This window comes from Pituophis catenifer, unplaced genomic scaffold (assembly GCF_029215685.1).
Source record: "Pituophis catenifer annectens isolate HBS135680 unplaced genomic scaffold, rPitCat1.0.hap2 SCAF_1, whole genome shotgun sequence".
Classification (NCBI taxonomy): domain Eukaryota; kingdom Metazoa; phylum Chordata; class Lepidosauria; order Squamata; family Colubridae; genus Pituophis; species Pituophis catenifer.
Genome location: NW_027256881.1, coordinates 312,266,446 through 312,292,302, shown reverse-complemented (window position 1 = coordinate 312,292,302; position 25,857 = coordinate 312,266,446). Strand labels below are relative to the sequence as shown.

Below are 25,857 nucleotides of genomic sequence, written 5' to 3'. Positions count from 1 at the left end.
AAATATCTTAAAATTGCCAACGTTGAGAAACATTGCTGTAGGACGGGGTTTTACAACATGAAAAGGATGTTCTTGAGATTACAGTATATGAGAGACTAAAGGCAATTTTTTTTTTTAAAAAAAGGGATAGCCGATTTTTCCTTGCTAGAGTTTTGCCTCTTCATCAGGAGTTGTGGGAATTATTTTTTTTACTAGTGCACACTATGGCTTGAAAGAGTTGGAAGGACCTTATTGTAGGTATTGTAGTTGGAAAAAAGGTCATAAATTCAGGCAAAATGTTTTTAAAAAACAACACCCTGAACTTTTAAGGAACATTCTCTTTTTAAATCCTACAATATAAATCTGGCATTCTCATAGTTGCATTCTTAATTTTCCCTTTTTGTTAGATATCCTTTGAATGGAGTGGCAAGGGTATTATTTCAACACCACTCTTCTTTTGCCAAGCAAGTGCTGAAATTTTTGTGGGAGCCTTTCTATACAAGACAGTCACAACCATAGAACCAAACTGATTTTTCTCAAAGAGCCCTGTTGGACCTTCATTTGTAGATGATCCAGAAAACCAGAAGGTCTTCTTTCTTCCATTTTCCACCTTTGAACCTTATGCTAATCAATTGTAATCTGTAAAAACAGTTAAATGCTGTTTTTACAACCTCTTACTTTGATTTACTTTTTTCCTACTTGAATCTGTAAACTAACAATGCACTACCGGTAGCGTTTCCCATGCTATGAAGGAATTTCAAGCCCAGTTTCTGCTTTTTTTCCCCATGACCTGACTTTCTAGATTTGCCAATTGACCTATATTCTAGGTGTCAGTCCAAAAACACGGGATTCCTGAGTTGGAGCGATTCTGAGTATTTTCAGCCCAAGAGTTTATAATGGGTGAGCATCCGACATACAAAAGTTTTCTTTCCTGGGTATTTGAATTTATTTATGCCTTTCCTGGGTATTTGAATTCCTTCCTTTTCTGACACTACAGAAAGAGAGGAGACAAATGATTGGCAGGGCAGGGGGAACCATTGTGATATTGTAAGTGAATTGTAAATGGCTGAAGATGGCTTTACTCTTTGATTGAGACACAGTCAAGACAAATGCAACACATAACACAAAATTAAATATGTGCAAAACTTTTTTTTTAAACACCCAAGTTTTATAGTGTCAAGAATTTTTATAGTGTCAAGAATTAACGTACTATTTGGATTCAGAAACAATTCCCTTGACAAGGAAGCTAGTTGTCATCATCTCATAATGAAGTAGGCAACACAGTCATTGTTTAAATGTAAACAAGCCCTCCCTCGCCCCTTCCCCTTCCAATGATTTTTAAACTTAGGTGAGATTCAGACTACGATTGACATGTTATCTTATTTTTAACAGTGTCTTTAATCTTCAAAGAGTCATTTTTAAAAGCATATTTAATCAATTAAAAAAATACAGTCAAGATTGAGATACAATTCTGACCCTCTTGGATTGATTAAAGGAACAAGCTACAGTAGGCCTTCAGCTCCTACAAGAAGCTCCTGCAAGAAGATCAGTAGTTCTAGCAATGTGAACTCATTAACTTGTTTGTAATTATAGCTCATAAAATAAACAAAAACATCCTAATTTATTCCACTCATTCTATACAAACACACACCAAAAAAAGCTATTGAGAGCATAATAAAGTTTTAATGCATACATCCAATTCAGAAATATGCAAACATAAAGATAATTTATAATCACAAGAGTGTTTTGAAAAAAAAATATTTAAATAAATTGGCTTTAAAAATAGGCAACCACTTATGGAATAATGCTGAAATAAAATCTTCATTTCTCCAAATGTTTCCCAAACCTAAGAACGGCTTCATAAGTTAAGAATATCATCATATTTGTAGGAAATGCACGAAGCGAGTTTAGTCCAAGGCCTTTAAAAAGAACTCTTACTCCTTCTTCCCTTATGCTGTCTCTGACACAGTGCATTAGTCCAGTATATTTACGCTGCCCATCACCATCTGCTTGCATTCGGGCTTTAATGACATCCATTGGGGTTGCTGTACCCCAAGCAAGAACACCAGCACAGCCTCCAGATAGAAGCACAGCCCACAGGTCTGTAAACATAAGTATAAATAGGGTAACTTATCATTAATACTCCAAAACTCCCAAATGTTGGTAAAAGAAATATCCCAAACTTTCTATTAACACTACTATAAGTACCTCAAAGAAAGCCATTTTCCCACCTTAACATAGGAGGGTTTCTTATATTGGCTGAATGAAGTGAAGGGTGACAAGTTTTGTTTTTGTTTTTGTTTTTTATCTTTTTTGAGAGGATGATCTTAAACTCAGTGTCATCTTCCTTTGGGTAAACAAAGCACTATGTAAATTAATATAATCCTCATAAAATATCACTTTAAGGCAAAACATGAGCCACTGTGTCTTTTTCCCAAGCAAAGAAAAGACCTTCAATCTTCAGGGTTCCAAGTAACACCTCCAATGAAAGAAGACTCTGAGGCTTGAAGTTCCTCAACTTTTATTAGAGATGTCATATTGACACATCTGGGAAAACCGGAATCTGAAAGCTTCCAAGTTTTCCCCACCCAAAAGAAAGTCCAAGTCCTTTCCCCTGCACCCACACACCCATCACATGGTCCAATCAATGCAATGGAGATGCCTCCCAGTCACACCCCTCTAGGTGCAAGGCAAGATGTCATTGACTCTCTGAGAAAGGAGTGTTATTATGACTATATATCTCCTGTGCTCCATACAATCCCCCCTCCCAGTTTCCCACAATATTAAATGTGGCAGGCCTGAAGGCTCAAGGCAAAAGATGGTTTCCAGGCCTGATAATGGCTTTGATAATCCTCATTATCGAATCAAACTCCATCTAACACACACACATGAAATGTGTGACTACAGAATTTGATGATAGTATCCTGATATGGCTGCCAAAAAGAAATTAAACAAATTCATGGAGATTATCAAACATTTTTCAAGGGCATCTGGGTGGCCCCTTTGGATCCTGGATATTGGGATAGACCATATAAATAACAATATTTAAACACATTATAGAATGACCACTTGTAATCAAATCTGAATGTTAAGAAGAATTTGAGATACTTTGCTATATTGACATAACTCTTCATACCATGTATCATATATTAAACCAAAAAAACAACTACCCCTCCATAAGTGAACTATCAGATAAAAGGCATAGCTAAAATAAAAATGTCATAATGTCTTTTTGACCTGCTTTCCATAATTCATGCCCAAGATGCCTGACATTCCTATTGTGAAACACAAGATGAGGCATTCAACACGTTCTCTACTTCTATTAATCATCATGCTTCCCCTTTTTCAAGTATGTGACAGTAGTTTTCCTCCCTCTTCAAATACTACCTACATTTGACTGAGTTGTTTGCAGAAAAATTCCAAATAAAGTTCACTGTCTTCATCTCATTTTGATTTTTATCATCTTCTGTTAAAATAAGCTACAGGATTGTGTCACAGATTTGAGTAATCTGTTTACAATGTAAATTCAAATATACTGTGAGAGCCAGATTATTAGAGGTTTCCCTCCCCCCCTGCAAGGCAACACACTTCAATGAGGGGAGAATCTGGTGATTTTCTTCAAGGCTCAAACTGTTATAGTTTAACCTTAAATAAAACTTTATTACAGTTTTGTCATCTGCTATAAAAAGTTGTTAGCCAGAGTGTCAGCATTTCTCAGTGTTTTGGGATTGCTGGCTGGATAAATTCTGGTAACTGGTTATTTGGAGGGCAACAGGTAGGAAGAGGGTGGGCAGTAATATTTATCTATTTGTTCATTTCTTTCTTGGTTTATAAGCACCCAGAATGACCCTGCGACCCTACTAGTAAAAGTAACAATAGTGGGAAGCAACCTGAATCCACACCTTCACCATCATACTTCCGATGCAATTTTAAACCCAACTCTTCAATTATTATTTATTCTTCTTCTGACAGCTGATTGTATTGCTCAAGCAAGCAAGGGTGTTGAACCAAAAGAAAACCCTTAAGGCAAGCAAAAAAGAAATCTTAACTCAATTCCCTACCATAATGAATAATCATTTTCTATGCCTCGTACTCAGAAAAGCTGTTACTCCTATAATTCTTGTACCTTCCCTTCACTTCCATAGATGAGAGCTTCTTTGCACAGTAATACACAAATCCATTTTTTTTTACAGTAGGCTCTTTCCTTAAGATCTAAAATGATTTTGGAAATCATCCCCAGAATTAAGGAGGGGCAATGAGGGCTGCTGCTTGAAGATGTTTATTTTATTTTTTTACTTTTTCCACCCCTTCTTCCCTCACTTATTTTTTAAAAAGTTTTTTATTAATAATACAGAATTAAAAAAACATTGGACATAGATATGACATCACTGGTTCCAAACATCTTCCGTCACTTTACAATAATATTATACTCATATAAACATATAGTTCTTAAGCTTTGTTCATTATTTAAACATAATATGATATTAATACTTTTTCCCTTATTTCTGTATATTTATTTAGCTCTTAAACATACATTTATCTATAATAACATCTATATTTTTGTTCTAACACTATACATTTGTCTTGGCTACCCTCTTGTTATCTATCCAATCATAAAATTATTCCCGGATTTTGTAGTACTTAGTTTCGCTTTTATCCTTGAGTTCCAAAGTGAGTCTGTCCATTTCTGCACAGTTAAAAATTTTCAGTAATATTTCCTCTTCAGTTGGAATATCTTTCTCTTTCCATTTTTGAGCGAAGGCTATTCGTGCCGCTGGGAGTATATGCAGTAATAAATAATTTGTATCTTTCTTATATTTTCTTTCTATAATTCCAAGTAAGAAATAACTTATTTGACTTCTATATTTGTTGACAAAATTTCTTCCAGCCAGTTCTTTAGTAAATTCCAAAATTTTTGCGCCTTTGGGCCTTCTTCCCTCACTTATTGAGCATATACATATCCTTCATCCCATTCCCTTTCCAGGTAAACAATATTAGGCCAAAACAGCTAAACTAAGTTTATATCTACACCATTTACTAAACCCCTTCAAAGTTTTCTATGTTTGTAAATCATCCATGCTTCCACCATATCTATATGTCACTTCATACAACTTCCTTTTGTGCTCACCAATAAAAAAAGAAAAGAAAAGAAATCACAATTTGAAAAATCCTTGCACAATTCTTGCTGCTTCAGTAACAGGTAGATATGGAAATTTAAAGTCATACTGGTATGTCAATTTTTACAATAAATTATGAACCGTTGCAAAATATATGCATATTTAATAATTTAAATTTTAAATGCACAGCATTAGTTACTGTAAATTCAAGAGAACAAAACTTTTTTTAAAAAAATCCTTTATGCAGGAAAAGCTGGTGAATGACATCAGAGAACACAGCCTCTGTCAACCAGTTTCATAAGAGTACAAACAGAATTTTGTAACAAACACTTTAACAATGTTACACAACCCGTGTAATCTATGTGAATGATCATTAAGCTTATTTTACCTTATTTTATATGCAAAGGATCTGCAACATCCTCTTATAAAAACCAAGGAGCATCGTGAAAAAAATGGGATTAAAATTAAATATAAAGAAGAAGGATTAAATATAAACAGAGGCATAGAATCAAAATCACATGAAGTATTGGTACCACTTTATAAAGCCTTAGTAAGGCCGCACCTGGAATACTGCATCCAGTTTTTGTCACCGCATTACAAAAAAGATGTTGAGACTTTGGAAAAAGTAAAAAGAAGAGCAACTAAAAGGATTAAAGGACTGGAGACTAAAACATATGAAGAAAGGTTGCAGGATTTAGGTTTGGTAATCTAGAGAAAAGAAGGTCTAGGGGAGACATGATAGTATTATTCCAATATTTGAGAAGCTGCCACAAAGAGGAGGGGGTCAATTTATTTTCCAAAGCACCAGAAAGCAGGACAAGAAACAGTGGATGGAAACTAATCAAGGAGAGAAGCAACCTGGAACTGAGGAGAAACTTCTTAACAGTGAGGACAATTAACCAGAGGAACAGCTTGCCTTCAGACATTGTTGGTGCTTCATCACTGGAGGTTTTTAGGAAGAGACTGGACAGTCATTTGTCTGAAATGGTTTAGAATCTTCTGCTTGAGGTGGGCTGTACTAAAAGATCTCCAAGGTCCCTTCCAGCTCTATTCTGATTCTGAAGTTCTCCAAGAGACATCCTTGGAAAGTGCTTTGTTTAACTCTGTGGAAGTAGGATGTGGGAATTTGCAATATCTGGGATCAGGCAGAGGAACATCCTACACCTCTATGGAATCATTCCTAGTACAAAAATATTTGGCCATGTAAACACTGGCAGAGATCTGAGAGATCTTAAAAGGTAAATGTTCCCCTTTCACATATGTGCTAGTCATTCCCAACTCTAGCGGGCGGTGCTCATCTCTGTTTCAAAGTCAAAGAGCCAGCACTGTCTGAAGACATCTCCATGGTCATGTGGCAGGCATGACTAAATGCCAGAGGTGCACGGAACGCTGTTATCTTCCCACCAAAAGTGTTCCCTATTTTTTCTACTTGCATTTTTTATGTGCTTTCGAACTGCTAAATTGGCGGAAGCTGGGACAAGTAACGGGAGCTCACTGAACTGATTCACTGATTCAAACCACTGAACTGCTGACCTTTCAATTGACAAGCTCAGCATCTTAGCCACTGAGCCACTGCATCCCAGTATCCTTAAAGATGCTTTAAAAAGTTTGTATACCACAGGGTGACAAAGAAAAATGCAAGGTAGAAATGAATATATATTCATTTATCATGACCCAAACAGGCAAGACAGACATCTAAAACTTCTGAAACAGATTATTCCCATTTAATACACATACCTGGTTCGTTTTTACCAGTTGGAGTAAGCCAATCACACAGGACCGAGTAGGTGAGAAAATATGCTCCACATGAATGACAATCCCTGCCCAACAGAGCCGAAGATCCTTTGTACAGACCTGCAAGGCCTTCTTCTTTGACTATTGTCCTCAAACAATGCAAGGAACCTTGATACTTAGGTCGGGAGTCAAAGGGGTGAGATGATCCTATCAAGTAATATGGTTCTTTCTGGATCTGTAATCTTACTTTGGCTATTTCTGCAGGTGATATTAGCACAACCTAGAGAATATAATTAAGAGTTAGAGTTAGAATATAGATTAGAATTAGGATACATATTAGAATCAGATCTTGCTGCCCACAACTTGGAAGACACTAGCTCAACTTCATGTATCATACCTGATCCTTTTGACCAAAATATATTCATATATATATATATATATATATATATATATATATATATATATATATATATATATATGTCTTCTTAAGTTTTCGCGGGTGTGTATATGCCAAAAATTAAAATCTCGGGTGTTTTCCCGCGTCATGTTAAATAAGTTGTTAAAATGTTTAAAATTCTGGTTAAAATCCTAGCTTAAAATCTTCTAAAAATCCTTACAGAGCACTCTGCAAGGTCCTTTAAAACCTTAGCTAAAATCCTACCAGTACCTTAAAACTGATCGAAGCTGTCGCTTTTCTATGTTTGCTGCTGCTGACATAGTTTGCAGCAGGAAACATAGAAAAGTGACAGCTCCGACCTTGCAACACACCCACAGCTTCTAAACTAGATAAGAGCCTGAAGATGACAGGGTTGTGAGCCTGTCGAAACATTGCTATAAAGAAAAAGTTTTAAGGTACTGGTAGGATTTTAGCTAAGGTTTTAAAGGACCTTGCAGAGTGCTCTGTAAGGATTTTTAGAAGATTTTAAACTGGGATTTTAACCAGAATTTTAAACATTTTAACTAACTTATTTAACATGACGTGGGAAAACACCCGAGATTTTAATTTTTTGCATACACACACCCGCGAAAACTTAAGAAGACATATATATATATATATTCCAGTCATGTTTCCATTTTGCATATCTGAAAATTTTCTGTAACAGTCTAGAGCAGTGTTTCTCAACCTTGGAAGCTTGAAGATGGGTGGACTTCAATGCTCAGAATCCCCCAGCCAGCGGTGCTGGCTGGGGGATTCTGGAAGTTGAAATCCACTCATCTTCAAGCTACCAAGGTTGAGAAACACTGGTCTACAGGAATAGGCAACATTTTAGTAGCAGGGAGGACCAGCTTAATATTTCGGGGGGGGGGGTGGTGAGAGGTTCATAATGAAAAATTTGGATCATATACCTGAAAAGGGCAAGGATTTTTCTGATTTATTTTAGTTTAAGGGAAGTTAATATATTACATGTATTTTATGGTTTAGAATGCAGCTTTTGTAGTTTCTCTGCATCTAAATAGTTGGAAACTGCAGAACGTGGGACCACAGATTGTCCATCTCACTTCTAAAGATTTGAAGATAAATAGGAGATGGTGACAGATCCTTTTCCATCAGCCCACAGATAGATTTATCCACATTATTATTATTTTTTTAACCTACCCGGACAGCTCCAGTAACACAACCTGCAAAAGATATATCCACTTTTGATGGTTTTCTGTCTGCAGAGCCATATCGTATTCTACAGATACTATAAAGGATGTTTTTGTAGATTCCAAATGAAAATGATGAAATCAGTGATGCCATTAAAACCGTCATTGAAATGCCTTTGAAGAAACCTGGCACCTGAATGGAACAGAAAAGTGAGCGAAACGTCTTTTTAGAATAGAAGAATAAAAAACATAAGATTCCTTGTAAGAAACTCATTGAGTACAGCCTAATACAGGCCTGTCAAACTGGCAGCCCATGGGCCGGATGCGTCACACACAGGCCACACCCACCCTGGCTCCGCAAAGGCAAAAACATTGTGATATGTCACGATACATCATGTGACACAATCAAATTAGACACCCATGGCTTAATAGTTTGAGTTTTTGTTGCTAGGCAAGGTTAAAAAAAAAAGCTGTAGGCACACATAGTTATATTATATTATTTTTTTTCCACCTTTATTATTTTTATAAATAACTCAAGATAGCGAACACACACAATACTCATTCCTCCTCCTATTTTCTCTACATCAACCTGTGACATGTGTTGGGCTGAAAGAGAATGACTGACCCAAAGTCACTCAGTTGGCTAAACAGTAAATCACAAAAAACAGCCAGGTAAAATATTTGCACTAAATAGGCTTTAGTGCAATGCCGCATGTTATCTTCTTTCTATGTAGCTACATATTACATTGTAAGAAATTACATTTAATAAATTTGGGGTCCTTGTACAACTTCTACAATGCCTCATCATTGGCCATCCTGGCTGCAGTTGAAGGAAACTGAAGTCAAAAGGGGTCTAGAGGAAAAGTTTCCTACACTTTCCATGTGTTTAGCTTGCTATTTTTAAAAAATTATCTGGAACTGGAGCCTGGATAGCTCAACAGACAGAGCTCTGTAATTTAACACCAGCTGTCTGCAATTAAAGTAAGATTGAATCTTGCCAAGGCTCAAGGTTGACTCAGCCTTCCATCCTTTCTAAGGTAGGTAAATTGAGGACCCAGTTTGTGGGGGCAATAAGCTGACTTTGTATAAATATACAAAAGTATGAAGGCTATTGCTTAATGCACTGTAAGCCGCCCTGAATCTCCGGAGAAGGCGGCATATAAATCAAATTTAAAAAAAAAAAAAAAACTGCATGCAAATCTATAGATTTCCCTTGTGGGAATATTGTCAGGCTTTTTAAGAGGTAATAAAGCAAAAAACGGATTCTTTGATCAAGATAGAGTTATTATTCTTAGATATACATACCCTTTCAGTTCTATATATATCTCTGATACAGTGCCATATTCCACGATAGTGTGCTTCTGTCTGAATTCTCACCTACCAAAGCAAGGTAAAGCAATCCACAATACACATCAAATGTATAAACGGAGATACCACAAATGGGCATTTTATGAGACATACATTTTGTTTACAAAAAATAAGAACAAAAATGTTATCTTAGTTAAAGGCGCAGAAAATTTGTTTTTGAAGAAGAATAGTAGAGATCTATAGCTCAAGCAGTACTTATGCAACACACCAAGTCAGCCAAGAACATTTTTAATTAGCCAACCACATTTTGGCCTAGCATGTTGTGAAAATGTAGGAAGGGCAGAGAAAGTTTATAATTCAATGTGATGCATCAATTTATAAGCCCAGAATCATGTATAGGTCAGTTAACCACAAGTAACAGAGCTGTAACTGTCTGCTATGGTTCTGACAGGATTAGGAGGGTGAACTTTGGAAATCCTTCTGCTAAATTCTTTAACTCACCCTAGGGCTTTTACCTGAAAAAGAAAAAAAAAATTGTGTACACAATGAGATAAACCATTATATGATTTGTTTGCTTTTGACTTGGCACACTATGTGCACCCACCCACAGTGGATTGTAAAATATAGTTTATTAAGCAAAACATCAGCTGCACAAAGTGCTAACTCAGTCACAAAGAAGAAACCTACACAGTTTCCCAAGTGGTAGGGATTATACACAAAATAGTACTTTTAAGAAACTGGCTGACATACCTTTATTGTATCCAATGGATAACCTACTGCAGCACTAACACCACCTGAAATAGATAATTGTATGTGAATTTGTTTAGGGAGTGTTATAATTAAATACGTTCAAGCCCACAGAGGACAGACCACATTCTTCAAGCTACCATGTTAAAGCTTCCCAAGCCATCCCATGCATGTTCCACATTTACCAAATCCCTCCCTCTTGCTTTGAAATTATTGTTTGTATATACTTTTTGATGGGACTATGAAAGGTAAGACTTTCCCCCACCCAAACCAACAATGCAATTTGTACAGCAAAATACAATTAGATGTGAGCTTCCCCAAAATGCACTGCAGAATGTGCCTGGGGTTGAGTATTCATACAAAAGCTACTGCAGCCAGATTGTGAAGATTGTCTTTGTCTTAAATTTATCATGCATTAAACTTATATTGGTAGTACAGGGGTTTAAGGCACCCTGTTATTAAGCTGGTTATTAAGACCAGCTGCCTGCAATTACTACAGGGTTCGAATCTCGCCAAGGCTCAAGGTTGACTCAGCCTTCCATCCTTTCTAAGGTAGGTAAATTGAGGACCCAGTTGTGGGGGCAATAAGCTGACTTTGTATAACTATACAAAAGGATGAAGGCTATTGCTGAGCACATTGTAAGCCGCCCTGAGTCTTCGGAGAAGGGCGGCATATAAATCAAATTAAATATATATATATATATATTCATAACTCTGAAACTGACTTGAGAAAGGAGGAAAAAATATACAATGCGGATGGGAAGTGTAAACGTCCTCAGATTGGAGAAGCAATACATCACCTTGAATTCCTGGTGGAAAGGGAAATCTTAACAAAGAAACAAAAAAATGCTATGCATTGTACTAGAGGTAAATACTGGTGCTTAATAAATATGAAAAAATGGTGGGAAGGCAGACATCTTGTGGTAGTTCATTTAGCAAATTCAAATATTAAAAAAAATACAAAAAGATCCTGCAATCAAGAATTTCAGTCAAAATGTTCCTATTCCATTCCCAGTTTTTTCTTTGGATTTTGTAAAGCTGTTTCCTCTTTAGCTGCCATTCCTTTGCTTTTATTTAGCAGGCATTTTTTTCTCTTTTTTCTGCAGTGTTCTATGATTAGATTAGTCTCAGCAAAACATTGTCAGAGAAATAAAAATATATCTAAGCTTTTGGACGTGACTCTTGATTCTGCATGTTGATTATATGTGTCCTATAAATATTTAGCATATGAAGAAATGTTAAATAACCAGGTCTTCTTTCAAAACATTTCTCCGGGAAATTAATATTCTAGATCCACAACGAAGAATGCAGAATACTTTGCACCCACAACTTTCCTAATTCAATTTCTGGGATTAAAACAAATTAAGTTGATGGTTATTACCTTTTATCAACACCAGCCAGAATGGCCAATGATCAAGCCGATGAGAGCTATAGTTTAACAACAACTGGATCGGCACAGAACCTTCTGCTTAGAGCTGAAGCAAGCTAATTCATTTTTCTGTCTTAGGTACATTTTCATTTTTCAGTTGACACTTAATGTACCATGCCTTCTAGCAACTATTGAGCCTACTCTATTCCTATTGGCTTATTCTGAGGGTGTAGGTGTTTGTGGTTTGTGGTTTGTGCTTGATGTTCTACTTTCACATACCTAGGAATCTGATGAATCATGGGAATATTTTCTCCTTGCTATATACTGTGTTCTCCTCAAGAAGTACCAAGTTTGCTAACAGAAATAATAATACAAGACAGCCCAAGCATAAACTATAAATGAAAGAAGGCAAAAATTGAAAAAAAATACGGCCCATGTTGGTCTTGATAAAATTGTTGTTCTAGATATCAATTGACCTTTTCTAGTATGCCCTGAATGACAGAAATTATATAGCTTTTAAACAGTCTCAAGAGATTTCCATACTCCAAATATAGCCACCATCAGACATTTCTATGGCTCAAAATAGTCTCTGGGTCTGAAAAATTTGAGCTGCTGCCACAACTGGAGAAGAAAAACAAACAAGTCATACAATCCATGAGTGAATTTTCTATTTTCCATTAACAGTTTAAGTAGGTGTATACTATGAAACATACTCAAAAACTGTAGTGATTGAAGTGTTGGATGTGGACTAGGAAGACGTAGGTCTTTATTTTTTTTTTTTTTAATTTGATTTATATGCCGCCCTTCTCCGGAGACTCAGGGCGGCTTACAATGTGCTCAGCAATATCTCCATTCAACTACTGTAAGCACACTGAAGAAGGTCAGGTCAAGAAATCAGTATGGAAGGGATGTGCCTTAATGGTAGCATATCAAAATCTTGAAGGCCTATTCAACTTTTTCTATGCCTTATCTTATATGAAACAAAATGAAAGCAGAGTTATTTTGTGATTCTATTTCACATTTCCCTTTTCTCAGAACTCTGTAACCTTTTCTGCAACTCCCCCCTTATTGTCTCATTCATTCTGTCCCTGACCACAAAATTAAATCAAATCAAATTAAACCTTTATTGCCAATGCACAACATGTGTACGATGAAATTGAAAGAGCCTCCCTTGGTGCAGCCCCCCCCAAACACAAAATACATCTCAATAACTCAATAAATGAAAGAAATAGAATCCCTAAACCCAAATAAGTAATAACTAAAACACATTCCCATATACCTACCCTGTTTCCCCCAAAATAAGACATCTCCTGATAATAAGCCCAATCGGGCTTTTGACAAATGGCAATAAGGCCAAGCGCTTATTTTAGGGTTCAAAAAATATAAGACAGGATCTTATTTTTGGGGAAACACGGTATATGTATGTAACATTATATTATATTACATTGGTATGAACATGTTGCACGTTGCGCTGGCCCTGCAAGTTTATCATATTAAACCTAATTGTGGTGTTAAAATAATAACTTTATTATTGTCATTGTATGTGTATACACAGTGTACCCATACAACGAAATTCACTTAACACCCAAAGACCAGGTCCAACACACATAACAATCCCCAAACACACTCCCATCCACCACAATTCCCCACCCATAAACCACCCAAACATCCACACAACAGACCAAGCAATACTGTCAACAGCTCACTGATGGTGGCCCTTTAGTTCATTGTTGAGTGCAATTATAGCTCTGGGATAAAAACACATTCAGAAAATGTGTTGTCTGAGTTTTAATCGTTCTGTATGTTGTATTCAGAAGTCTGACAGCCCATGGATAAAAGCTATTTTTCAGCCTGTTCATTCAGCTGGCTATGCTTCTATATCTCCTGTCCGATGATAGGAGAGTAAAGAAATGCTGACGAGGGTGTGAATCATCCTTGAGGATTTTCCTCACTCCGTTGAGGCAGCTGGTCTTGGCAATTTTGTCCATGGTGTCAGGGGACAGCCCATAATTTTGTGTGCTGTGCTCATCACTCTCTGTAATGCCTTTCTGTCCGCAGCTGTCAAGCCAGCATACCATACCCTAACTCAATATGTAAAGATGCTTTCTATCATAGACCGGTAAAAGAAAGTCATCGGTCTTTGTTCCACCCGATTTTTTCACAAGACCCTAAGGAAATGCAGTCTCTTTTGAGCCCTCCTGACCACCTGGATCATGTTATTTTTCCAGGTGAGATCTTGGCTAAGGTGGACTCTCAGAAATTTGAAAGAGGAGACGCTCTCCAAACATCCCCCCTTTATGTAGAGTGGGGCAGGTTCTCTGTTTCCGGAAGTCTAACACCATCTCCTTCGTCTTGCTGGTGTTTAGATGCAAGTTGTTTTCTGAGCACCATGTGGATAACTGCTGGAGTTCTTCTCTGTATGCTAATTCATCTCCTCCTATAATAAAACCCAGTATGGTGATATCATCTGTAAACTTTATTATCACGTTAGATGGATCAGAAGTTATGCAGTCGTATGTGTACGAGTACAGGTAGGGACTGAGCACACAGCCCTGAGGAGAGCCAGTGCTGAGCTTCAGGGAGGAGGATGTGAAAGATCCAGCTCTCACTGTAACCGGTTCATCAGAAAGTCTTTAATCCAATCACAGGTGAGAGAAGGGAAATTCAAGTTAGTCAACTTTTTGATGAGGATGTCCAGCAAAATGGTGTTAAAAGCCAAGCTGTAATCTATGAAAAGCATTCTGGCATAGTTCTCAGGTTTCTCTAGATGACTCACTACCAGTTTTACCAGTGGTGAAATGCAAAATTTTTTGCTATTGGTTCTATGGGCGTGGCTTGGTGGGCGTGGCTTGGTGGGTCATGTGACTGGGTGGGCATGGCCAGCCTTTTTAAACAAACTTTTTAAAGCATTTTTAACTACCTATTCGCCCGAACCAATAGTTAAAAAATGCTTTAAAAAAGTAAAAAAAAAAGGTTCCGATGATCGTGCAGCCCAGCTGATTGACAATCAGCTGTGCCGCACAATCATCAAAACCTTTTTTTTACTTTTTTAAAGCATTTTTTTACTACCTATTCGCCTGAACCGGTAGCAAAAAAATGCTTTAAAAAAGTTAAAAAAAAGGTTCCAACAATCAGGTGGCACAGCTGTGATCGTAGGAACCTTTTTTTTTACTTTTTAAAGCATTTTTTTACTACCAGTTCACCTGAACTGGTAGTTTTTATCATTACCGGTTCGCCCAAACAGGAGTGAACCGGTAGCATTTCATCCCTGCTTACAGCAGTATGAAGGGCAGTAGCAATGACATCGCCTGTTGACCTATTTCCTCTGTAGGCGAACTGATATTGGTTGAAGTTTGATGGAAGGCATGACCTAAAGTGTTGGAGAACCAGTCTCTCGAAGCACTTCATCACTACAGATGTTAGTGCAATGGGTCTGTAGTCATTCAGGCTGTTTATTATGTTTTCTTCGGGGCTAGAATGATAGTGGATGCTTTCAGACATGATGGAACACTGGCCGTTTGCAGGGAGATGTTAAAAATCCTTGTTAGGATCTCTACATTAATTAATTAATGTATATTAATTCTACATCCTTCACAATTGTGAAGGATAATTTGTCACCCTTTTTCACCCAACCTGCCTTATCCGCCTATGGTAGGCATAGAATCAGGGGAGATCTCTTGTGTACATTCTCATGGAAAGAGTTGAGATATAAATAAAGTGTGGCTTTAGGACAGATGCTTTCTTATCATAATATCTTAGATATATGCAACAAGAAACATCATAGAGAGGAAAAATAAATTCTGAATCTAATTTTTTCAATTGTCTTTTTTATATGTACATGGTTTTAATTCAAGGCATTCAATGCCAGGTGGAATATTCCTTATACTGTAGTCATTTTTACAGTTATTTGTTTGATGTTCTCTGCTTGAAGAGCTGCTCAATCCATGTCTGGCTTAAGATAAAGAATCATTAGAACAAAGAACATAAATTGTCCATCCAAATTCAGCAAGTGGATAGTAGATTGAGCACAAACGTTTAGAGATTATTTAGTATATTTCTAGTTAAGACATTCTACTATTTTCCACATGTCTATAAACTGAGGTTTGCTAGCATTAACACTAACCATGCTATCAATCTGTCAACGTGAGCCTATTGCTTAAGATTCCTTGTTCTTGAATATGTGGAAACAGGGGGAAGGGAGCCAAATGATAAATATGACTGTGTAATTGTGCAAATCCTGTGACCTACATACTTGCATCAGACATTGGGATACAAGTACATAAAGGCAGCATTTGTGTGATGATGTTGTACATATGTCTTCATTTTTGCAATACTGTGGTTTGCTATAGACATTACTGTCCCTGTTCTCTTTTTTAAAACGTTCTTCCAAATGTAATTTTAGAAAGAAACCCAACCCACAACTTTATTTTCACTCTGCCAAAGCTCGGGATTTCCATAATATTCCTTCTTTTGGAAGTACTTTTTGAGTTTCTCCAGCGCAATAACATACTTTCATCTTCATGTTTCTATCTGTCAAGCAAGATGCATTCATGGAAATAGCTCAAATCCTCAGCTGTTCCCAGAGTATATGTTTACTAGCACTTTCCTTGACTAACTGGAAATGGGTGATTTGATACTTGCCTCTCCCAGCTGGCCACCATTTTGGAAATATATCTAATTAAAGGTTTCACAGAAATTGAGTGAATAGACTGGGAAGAAGAAGTGGAAGAGGTGAGGTTCCTCTTTCCTGTAATCCTTTGGTAATGATGCTTGCAATATAGGACCACAAACTGAAACCTGAACAGACTTCAACCTGTTAAAACAGATTGGTGGGGATGGGGAGAGTTAGTCTTACAGTTTGCAGTTGCAACTTTTGTTCAAAGATTTAGGAGAGTATGTGGGGAAGTACAACAGTGGAGGAAATTTGTTACATCAGCAATACATGTCTAACTCTAGCCTATTCACACTTAGAGGGAATTCCTAATGTCAAATAATCAAAATGTGACAATTAATGGACCAGATAAACCAGTTATTTGAGGATCAAAATAACTGTCCCTCAACCACATAACCTGAAGAAATAGAAAATAACAAACAGAGATATTTCACAGTGTTTTGAAGGAACTCTAACCTGAACTAATAATTACGCAAATCAAGCTGCATAGGATAGGTTCTTGCAAGTTCTGTCATTTCCCTAACTATATAATTTCTCAACAGGAAAAAATGAATTCCTGAATAAAATCATTGTAATTATTCTGACAGGTTTTCTACTTCCAAAAATTCAAGGTGTTTTTTTTTAAACCAGGCACATATTCATCCTGACCTCCCTTAAGTGTGGTTTTTAATTCTTGATCAATTTCAAACAACAGCTGCTTAATACAAGTAGTCCTCATTTAGCAATCACAATTGGGATCCATTATTCGGGCATGAAGTGAAGTAATTGCTAAGTGAAACCATGACTGTGTTTATGAACTTACTTCAATTTTTCTTTCTTTTACACACCTTTAAAGGTTATAAATGCTATGATTGGTCGCAAAAATATTTTTTCATCACTGTCATAACTACAAATGGTCAATGTATAAGAAACCGATCCATGCAAACAAGCGAAGTGCCATCTGCGGGATGCAGGCAACACACAAAACTACATCCTCTCCAATCCGTGGAAAAACCTCTCTCCACTGAATCGGTCCCTGGTGCCCAAAAGGTTGGGGTGCACTGATATAAATGGTGTAGAGTTTCCTGCTTGAACAAGAAGATCTCCAAGGTTCCTTTCAACTCTGCTACTCTGTTATATGTGCTATAAGTATGCAGTTGAGATATTTATTTAATGCAATCTCCCTTAACAGTGTCACTTGTTATATAGCAAGGACTGGAAATGGTAATATTTCCAGTTCTGAATATCAGAGCTGTTAGCCTGACATCTGTCTACAGTAGCTTTCTTGAACTGGTGGCCTCTAGAAGTTGGGCTAATTTACCGCCATCCTTAGGCAACATAACCAATAGCTAAAGCAGTGAACCTCTTATAAATAGTAACTAGGGGGCATCAGGTTAGGCTGATTTAGAGCAAAGCTGTCCTTTCTCTCTGGCCCATCTCTTGAATAGGCCTATCACCACTTCCTGGCTGTAAAAAAGAATGCTATCATCTACTTCTTACTCCCAGCACTTTACAAATATATCCCATGTCCGTGTTTTCCAGCTTCAGTTCAAAACTTAAACTTTCCAACTTGAGCCATCTTAAGCCTTTCAGAGCAAATGTGCCATTCTAGGAGCAGCCCCAGTTTAAATTGGCTGCATGGCCTGCTATGTCCCATCCCTTCCAGTTTCTAGTAATTGCCCAGAGCAGCCATTTAGCTCAGAGCTGCTAAGCTGTTGCATTCCTGGCATTTTTAAAATAATTTACAGTTGATCCTTCAGTGAGCTTTTAAGTCAGTGAACACTCTTCAAACAGAAACTTATGCTCTATTTAACCCTTACAACATGTCCCAGTGGGCACCCTTTTAGTTTTTGATGCCCAGTTGGAGGGAAGTATCCTCCTCCTCCTTCCCCACTTCCTGGCCACAGTACTGCAATTTTTATTTGGAGTACAAAAAACGGAGACTTCCATGATATTTTCTCAGTATGTTCCACATTGATACTTTTTTTTTTTTTTACTGTATTTCAAGATAATATTTTCTCTAGGGAAAATGGCATTCTGAATATATTCAAGGGATGAAAGTCTTGAAACACAGTGGATTTGGATTTTTGAAAGGTTACCTTTGTTGACAGTTCTCAGTTCTTACGTAACTGAATGGAGAATTATCTGTGTATTTAAAAGCATTGAAAATTGGAGTTTTCAGTACTGAAAATCTATCCCTGGTAGTGGGGTGGACCAGAGGTTAAGCCATATGATGAACAATTGAGGGAACTAGGTATGTCTAGTTTAATGAAGACTAGGGGTGATATGATAGCAGTCTTCCAGTACTTGAGGGGTTATCACAAAGGGGGAACTTACTCTCCAAAGCACCTAAGAGCAGGACACGAAGTACTGAGTGGAACAGTATTAAAGAGAGATCCAACCTAGAAATAAGAGGAAATTTCCTGAGAGAACAATTAATCACCTCCAGAAGTTGTGGGGCTCCATCACTGGAGGTTTTCAAGAAAAGACTGGACTGCCATTTATCCTGAATGGTATATGGCCTTCTGCTTTTAGCAGGGGATTGGCTACATGTACAGAATTGCCTTAGGAGTGGTCTCTATTAACCTGCTTCCTCTTCCATACTAGGCTACCAATAGCACACAATATCAGTGCTTCCTTTTAAAGCAATCATGCAAGCTGTTTAGAGTCAAAATGAATGAAGACACTCATAATGAACAAGTACCGTACTTTTCAGAGTATAAAATGCACTCCCCCCTCCCCAAAAGAGGGTGGAAATGTTGGTGCGTCTTATACACTGAATACAGCCATTTTTGGCCTCCCAAAACTTCGCCCCGCGTGTCCCGTTTTTGCCAAAAACAGGCCCGTTTTTCACAAAAATGGGGCCTGCAGAGGATTTGGGAGGCCTGCAGAGTGCTCCTGGGGGCTGGGGAGGGCAAAAACATGATGTGTGGGGAGTTTGGGAGGCCAAAAATGGCCCTGTTTTTCGCAAAACTAAGGGTATTTTTGCCCTCCCCAGCCCCCAGGAGCACTCTGCAGGCCTCCCAAACACTCTGCAGGGCCTGTTTTTGCTAAAAACGGGCCCATTTTTGCAAAAAACAGGACATACGGAGGGTTTGGGAGGCCTGCAGAGTGCTCCTGGGGCCCGGGGAGGGCAAAAACATTTTTTTCTTGTTTACCTCTTCGAAATCTTGGTGTGTCTTATACTCCGGTGTGTCTTATAGTCCGAAAAATACGGTAACCATAATTTAAAAAAAAGATTTCTTAAAATGTCTGATATAAGACCCCCAAGGTCCCTTCCAACTCTATTATTCTGTGTTCTAATAAATATAAATTAAATACAAGGATATCTGAGATATCAAAGGATACAGTCATGCAGGGGGCCACATGAATGGCATAGATGGGAAAATCATTCTTCCTCTTCCCACCAGACTACGCCCATGCTGAATCACTCATTATCACATGTTGCATAAGCATTCATACACTTGGTTTCTTTGTCTTTGCTTTTGTTTCATTTTGCCCTGCTGTTCCAACACCTCCAAGCTTTACAGAGGAGGAGCTCGTGCATCATATGGGGAATTTATGCATGCGTGTTCTGCCCTTGTTTTTCCCAGTGGTAGCCTGAGTACCAGACATCTTAAGAAATATTTGTTTTATTATGAGCTTGAATGATTGTTTTAAAAAGAAACACTAGTGTTGTGTGTTAGTATTAGCCCAGTATGAAAGAGGAAGCCAGTTAATAAACACCCTTCCAATGTAATTATACACATGTAGCCAACACACATATGAGGTGGCTATAATTTCTCCGGTTGGCAAAATATCCCATGGTAAAGCTGAGCACTGAAATAAAGATCTGCAGTAAAAATATTCATTCTCTTCTGCGACAATGTGGCCACGTTGCTAGGCGCACAGAAAACTTTCTCTTCCACTATCGGATCTGCTCAGGGTATAATTGGAAATTGTTTCAAATAGAAAATAGAGCTTTGTCTTCTTGCCTGCATCCAATGATAGAATCAGCAGCACCAACTACGCTGCTTTTGCAAACAGTTTACAATAAATGTAAGTTGCTTTAAATCGGACTTAGACTGCACTGAGAATGAGTAGGGTTATTCTCTGAGGTTTAAGACTGATCTTGCTTCAACAGCTTTGTAAAATGTTATATAAAGGCAGACTGATTTGCATTACAAATATCTTTCCACATTCATTTGCATTACAAGTATCTTTCCACATTATGTAATTAATTTAATTTGCCATGGTAATCCTAAGGCAATGGAATATTGCCAATGAAAATATTCTAATCAGAGACAAACTTAGTTTCAACATATATGTCTTCTGTCACTATAAGATAAAGGAAAAATATTATGAATATCTGTGACTAAAAAGGCTAAGTTTGAAGTTTATGAATCCTGCCTAGCATGGTTTCTGCATATTTAGACAAGTATATTTCAGTAAGTTAAAAAGGAACCTATGGTCTATAGCAGTGATGAAATCCAAATTTTTTTACTACCAGTTCTGTGGGTGTGGCTTGGTGGGCGTGGCAGGGAAAGGATACTGCAAAACCTCCATTTCCATTCCATTCCAGGGGGAAGGATACTGCAAAATCCCCATTCCCTTCCCACTCCTGGGGGAAGGATATTACAAAATCTCTATTCCCACCCCACTCTGGGGCCAGTCAGAAGTGGTATTTGCCAGTTCTCTGAACTACTCAAAATTTCTGCTACCGGTTTTCCAGAACCTGTCAGAATTTGCTGGATTTCACCCCTAGGTAAGTTGCAAATAAGGTAGAAAATGTAATGTGGTTTAGAATGTTATTGTAAATAAAGGTGGGCTAAAAATGTAAAAAATAAATAAATGCCATATTTAGCCAAAAGGGGAAGTGAGAGAACTTCTGAACTGGGAAAGATAAGGGACTTTTCTCTTTTAGGGAAACATGCTGAGTTTAAATTGTTTCAAACTGAACAAATAGACTTTTGTCTCCTGATATGTATCCAGAGTTGGTTTTTTTATGTAGTTTTGTAAAACATTTTATAGAAAAAATGATTTGCGTTTTAGTTAGTTAGTTAGTTAGTTAGTTAGTTAGTTAGTTAGTTAGTTTTTATCCCATTGTTATTTTTTATAAATAACCCATGGCAGCAAACATACTCCCAGTGAGATGGGTTGGCCTAAGTGAGAACAACTGGCCCAAAGTCACCCAGCCGGCTCTCATGCATAAGGTGGACCTAGAATGCACAGTCTTTCATTTTCTAGCCTGATGCCTTAACCCCGTGATGGCAAACCTATGGCATGCATGCCACAAGTGGCACATAGCCATATCGGTGGGCACGCGAGCTCAGGTCTGGCGTGCCAGCCAGCTGATTTTTGGGCCTTCTGGGCCCACTGGAAATAGGGAAGCAGTCTGTTTCCTGCCTCCAGAGGGCCTCGGGGGGTGGGGGTGGGAAGGCCCATTTTTCTCTCTTCCCAGCTTCCAGAGCCTTTCTAGGAGCTTGGGGAGGGCGAAAACAGCCTTCCCATTCCCCTGGAGACCCCCCGGAGGCCAGAAATGACCCATTTGTCAACTTCCAGTGTGACCTACCAGGTCCACCATGCCATTGCATGCCAGGAGCGGGGGGAAAGCGAGGGGGTCACGCACGCATGCGCGGGGGCAGGGCACATAGAATTATGGGTGTGGACATGCATGCGCGTGACCCCCCTCCCCCCCCAGCTCCTGGCACGTGATGGCAAAAAGGTAAGCCATCACTGCCTTAACCACTAGACCAGTGATGATGAAACTTTTTGGCACCGAGTGCCCAAACCAGAACACACATATGCGCACCGGAGCGCCGGAAACCCGAAGACCAGCTGGTCTTCAGGTTTCTGGCACTCCAGTGCGTGTGAAAACCAGCTGGCCGGCTGGTGCGTATGTGCATGCCATAGGTTTGCCATGACAGCATTACACCAAACTGGCATGCCCTATATCAAATATTCCCTCTTTATTTCTTGGGTCACTATCACTTCAACATATATTTTCCTAATTTCACCCAGAAATAAAGTAAAAATGGAAAAGGAGATACTTCTAATCTGTCCTAGAATAATCCAAATGAGACTTTGATATCTGGCATCCCTTAGGATGGCACAGAATTCTGGATATATTGGCAACAGTTTTTGGATTCAGTAGGATTCAACACCATTGATCCATCTTGACTGTAAAGTCATAACCCATATACATATTCAGCTTTGCAAAAAAAAAAAAAAAAATCTTTCCAAAATAAATATTTAAAATATCACCTTGACTTAGCCTTATTGATCATAAATAAGGAAAGTGAATATATAAAGTTCAGTCACAGGTTTTGCTTGGGAGAGTAAAAAAAAAATCTAACTTTTTCACTTTTTTTTTTATTTGATTTATATGCCGCCCTTCTCCGGAGACTCAGGGCGGCTTACAATGCTTTAAACAATAGCCTTCATACTTTTGTATATTTATACAAAGTCAGCTTATTGCCCCCACAATCTGGGTCCTCATTTTACCTACCTTAGAAAGGATGGAAGGCTGAGTCAACCTTGAGCCTGGTAAGATTTGAACTTGCAGTAATTGCAGGCAGCTGATGTTAAGAACAGTGCTTTAGTCTGCTGCGCCACCAGGACTCTTCACTCTTTCACATTTTTTAAACATAGACTCTTCTTATCTGCTGAATCATGCAGTCCCAGGAGCACTGAACCATGGCATTCTGTAGCCTGCATTAATAAGTACTAAACTGGTAATGTCTCAAAGAAAGCCAAAAGAGTGGAGCAAAGAGTGGAGCAAAGGCTAAAAAGTAGCTGCCAGAACATTGAATAGATTGGTCAAGAATATTTCTGCTTTTACAGAATAACATTTCTACTTTTACAGAATTGGTAAAATTCTTCATTGATATACATGCCACCCTCTCCAGAAATCACAGCATCAGATGCATTTTTTCCCCAATAACTTCTTTACAAATTATAGTGGTAAAACATTAGAAGTAATTAAATCCAGCCTTATTTATAACACAGCCTGATTTCACGAGGACAAATCAGGACAAGTTTCATCAACGTATAATGAATGTATTGTACCAATAAACAATGGTGAGGGCAACCAACTTTCATTTTAACTTCAATGGTCAATTGAAATGCAGTTCAATCTTTCGGATGAAAAGAAGCCTCCAGCAGAATGAAGAATTAAAAATAAATGTGATGGAGTTATTTGGGATGAAACTGAGGTGACGATATTGTGCAAGAGATATTAAGTATGGGAATGATAAAAAAGTGAAAAACAGTAAAGCTAGAAATGCAGATGGTATAATTGGAAGAAGGCTAAAGTAGTCATGCAGTTTGTTTATACCTAAGCAATTCGTTTAATGTGTGTGACGATTATGCCTAGGCTGCTGAAAGAAATAGCATTATGGTTCCAGACTATATAGGGAAAAATAGCAAAAAGGAATGCAATGGAAAAACTGCAAAAGGATGAGTTTGCTAAGTATGGCTGAGGAGGTTTGGGGCAGAATTTTAATCAAAAAGGTTATGAGAGAAGACGGTGAGCAAAACATGAAAAAATCAGTTTGTGCTTTCTTTGAGCAAGGGAAATGGTCTTTAGCAGGTCATTCAGAAATGTGAGAAGGTTTATTGTACTTTTCTTTGTTAGTGTAATGTGTGGAAGAGTTAGGTAACAGTGATTGTGAGGGGAAATGAAGTGAATGATTCGCAAGTTATACATAAACAGTAAAAAAAAATAGAACTGTAAAATGATACAGGGCATCTATGTTGCTTGTATATTATATTGTAAACAATTATATTGTTTTTATTTGTTACCTAGTACGATTTGATCGCTTATTAATAACCTTGACTATCACTAAGTGTTGTATCTTTTTATACTTGATGAATGTATTTTATTATCCTTATGTACACGGACAGCATATACACCTAAGACAAATTCCTTGTCCAATCACACTTGGCCAATAAAGAATTCTCTTCTCTTCTCTTCTCTTCTCTTCTCTTCTCTTCTCTTCTATTCTATTCTATTCTATTCTATTCTATTCTATTCTATTCTATTCTATTCTATTCAAAATGGCAGGTATAACGCGCTGTCAAAACCCTGCTTTTTTAAAAAATGTGCCTTGCATGCATTACACACAAATGAAAAGGATCAGGCTTGGATTATTCAGTTGCACCCACTGTTTTGAAGCCAGTGAAACACCTGGCTAGTGAAACAATATGGGGAAATACTTGAAGAAATTTTAAAATATGCAAATGTTATTAGAAAGATGCTAGACAATACGTGACCTATTGAGAGGAATGGATATTTGTCTAAAGAAGTGAAAGTGGCTATGTTTAAATGCATGCTGTGACCTACTTTGTTAGACAGAAGTAGACTTGAGTATATTAAAAGAAAGAAACTTAAAATGGAGCACAGTGAGAATAGGTTGTTTAATAAGGATGGAAGGGAAGGTGGATTTTGAATTATTATTGACAAAATAAAAAAATTAGTAAACACTGCAAAAGAAATATGTTTAAGTATCTTGCTCAATTCAGTAAGAATTGAATTGTGAATTAAATACGTATATTTAAAAGAGTAAAGGGCTAAGAGGGGGTGGAAATGAAGAAAATAAACATCAGATGGAGTTGATCAGAGCCTCAAAAAGAAAGGTGAAAACCTAAAACAAAGACAATGTCTGAAGTAATGTATGGTTGTGTTGAAAACAATGCTAGTCTGTAAGATTAGAAAGGAAATACATGATCATATTAAAGAATCAAATGTAGAAGGACTGTTGACACTAATCCCAAATCTGCTACTATCTTCAGCTAACTTCTTGCCTGATTAAGTTCTCACTCCTGTATGTCCCAAAACTCTTTAACTCTAATCCTGGGATATGCCCATGATATCAAAGGACATTTGTTTTTCTTCATCAAAATACCACCATATTATTTGTTACCTCCAATAGCTCCAGCAACGAAGTCCATCTGCACCAAGTCAGCTGTGTTTGCTCATCCAGGAAAAAATACTTGAAGAAAAATCTGTTTTTCTAGGAATGAGGACTCTGGAGGAAGTTCTTGAACAATAGGTGCTGAAGTCAGCAGCACCAGCTCTCTGAACTTCTCTCTGAAGGTGAATTGAAAGAGGTATATCATCAGAATTTAGAAATTGTCCCCGGAACATGGGGAATTCATAACGTCATAGCACCCAGCTGCAATTGTTACAAAGGACAGAGACCTTTCTTCTGGTGCCTTTTGCCCTGCAAATTGAAGTGTTAACTCTGAGTTGAACCAGGCCAGATAATGGATACGAAGTCTTTTAACTTAAAAAGTTAAATCCTGCTTCTTGACTCGCTGAATCTGTGGTTGAAACGCTTCTGTGTGTGTGTGTGTGTCTCTCTCTGTGTCTCTGTCTCTCTGTG

At 37.7% G+C, this 25,857-nt stretch overlaps 1 protein-coding gene across 1 annotated transcript; it reads right to left on the bottom strand.

Moving 5' to 3' along the window:
- Positions 1-1,800: 1,800 nt before the first annotated feature.
- SLC25A47 (solute carrier family 25 member 47) lies at positions 1,801-25,471 on the bottom strand. The gene is made up of 6 exons (XM_070941918.1): positions 25,396-25,471; positions 10,476-10,519; positions 9,723-9,794; positions 8,428-8,610; positions 6,834-7,110; positions 1,801-2,081 (listed from the first exon to the last, which is right to left on the bottom strand). Exons 1-6 carry the CDS (start codon positions 25,421-25,423, stop codon positions 1,801-1,803), a joined length of 885 nt encoding a protein of 294 aa, XP_070798019.1. The 5' UTR covers positions 25,424-25,471.
- Between the last annotated feature and the right edge of the window lie 386 nt (positions 25,472-25,857).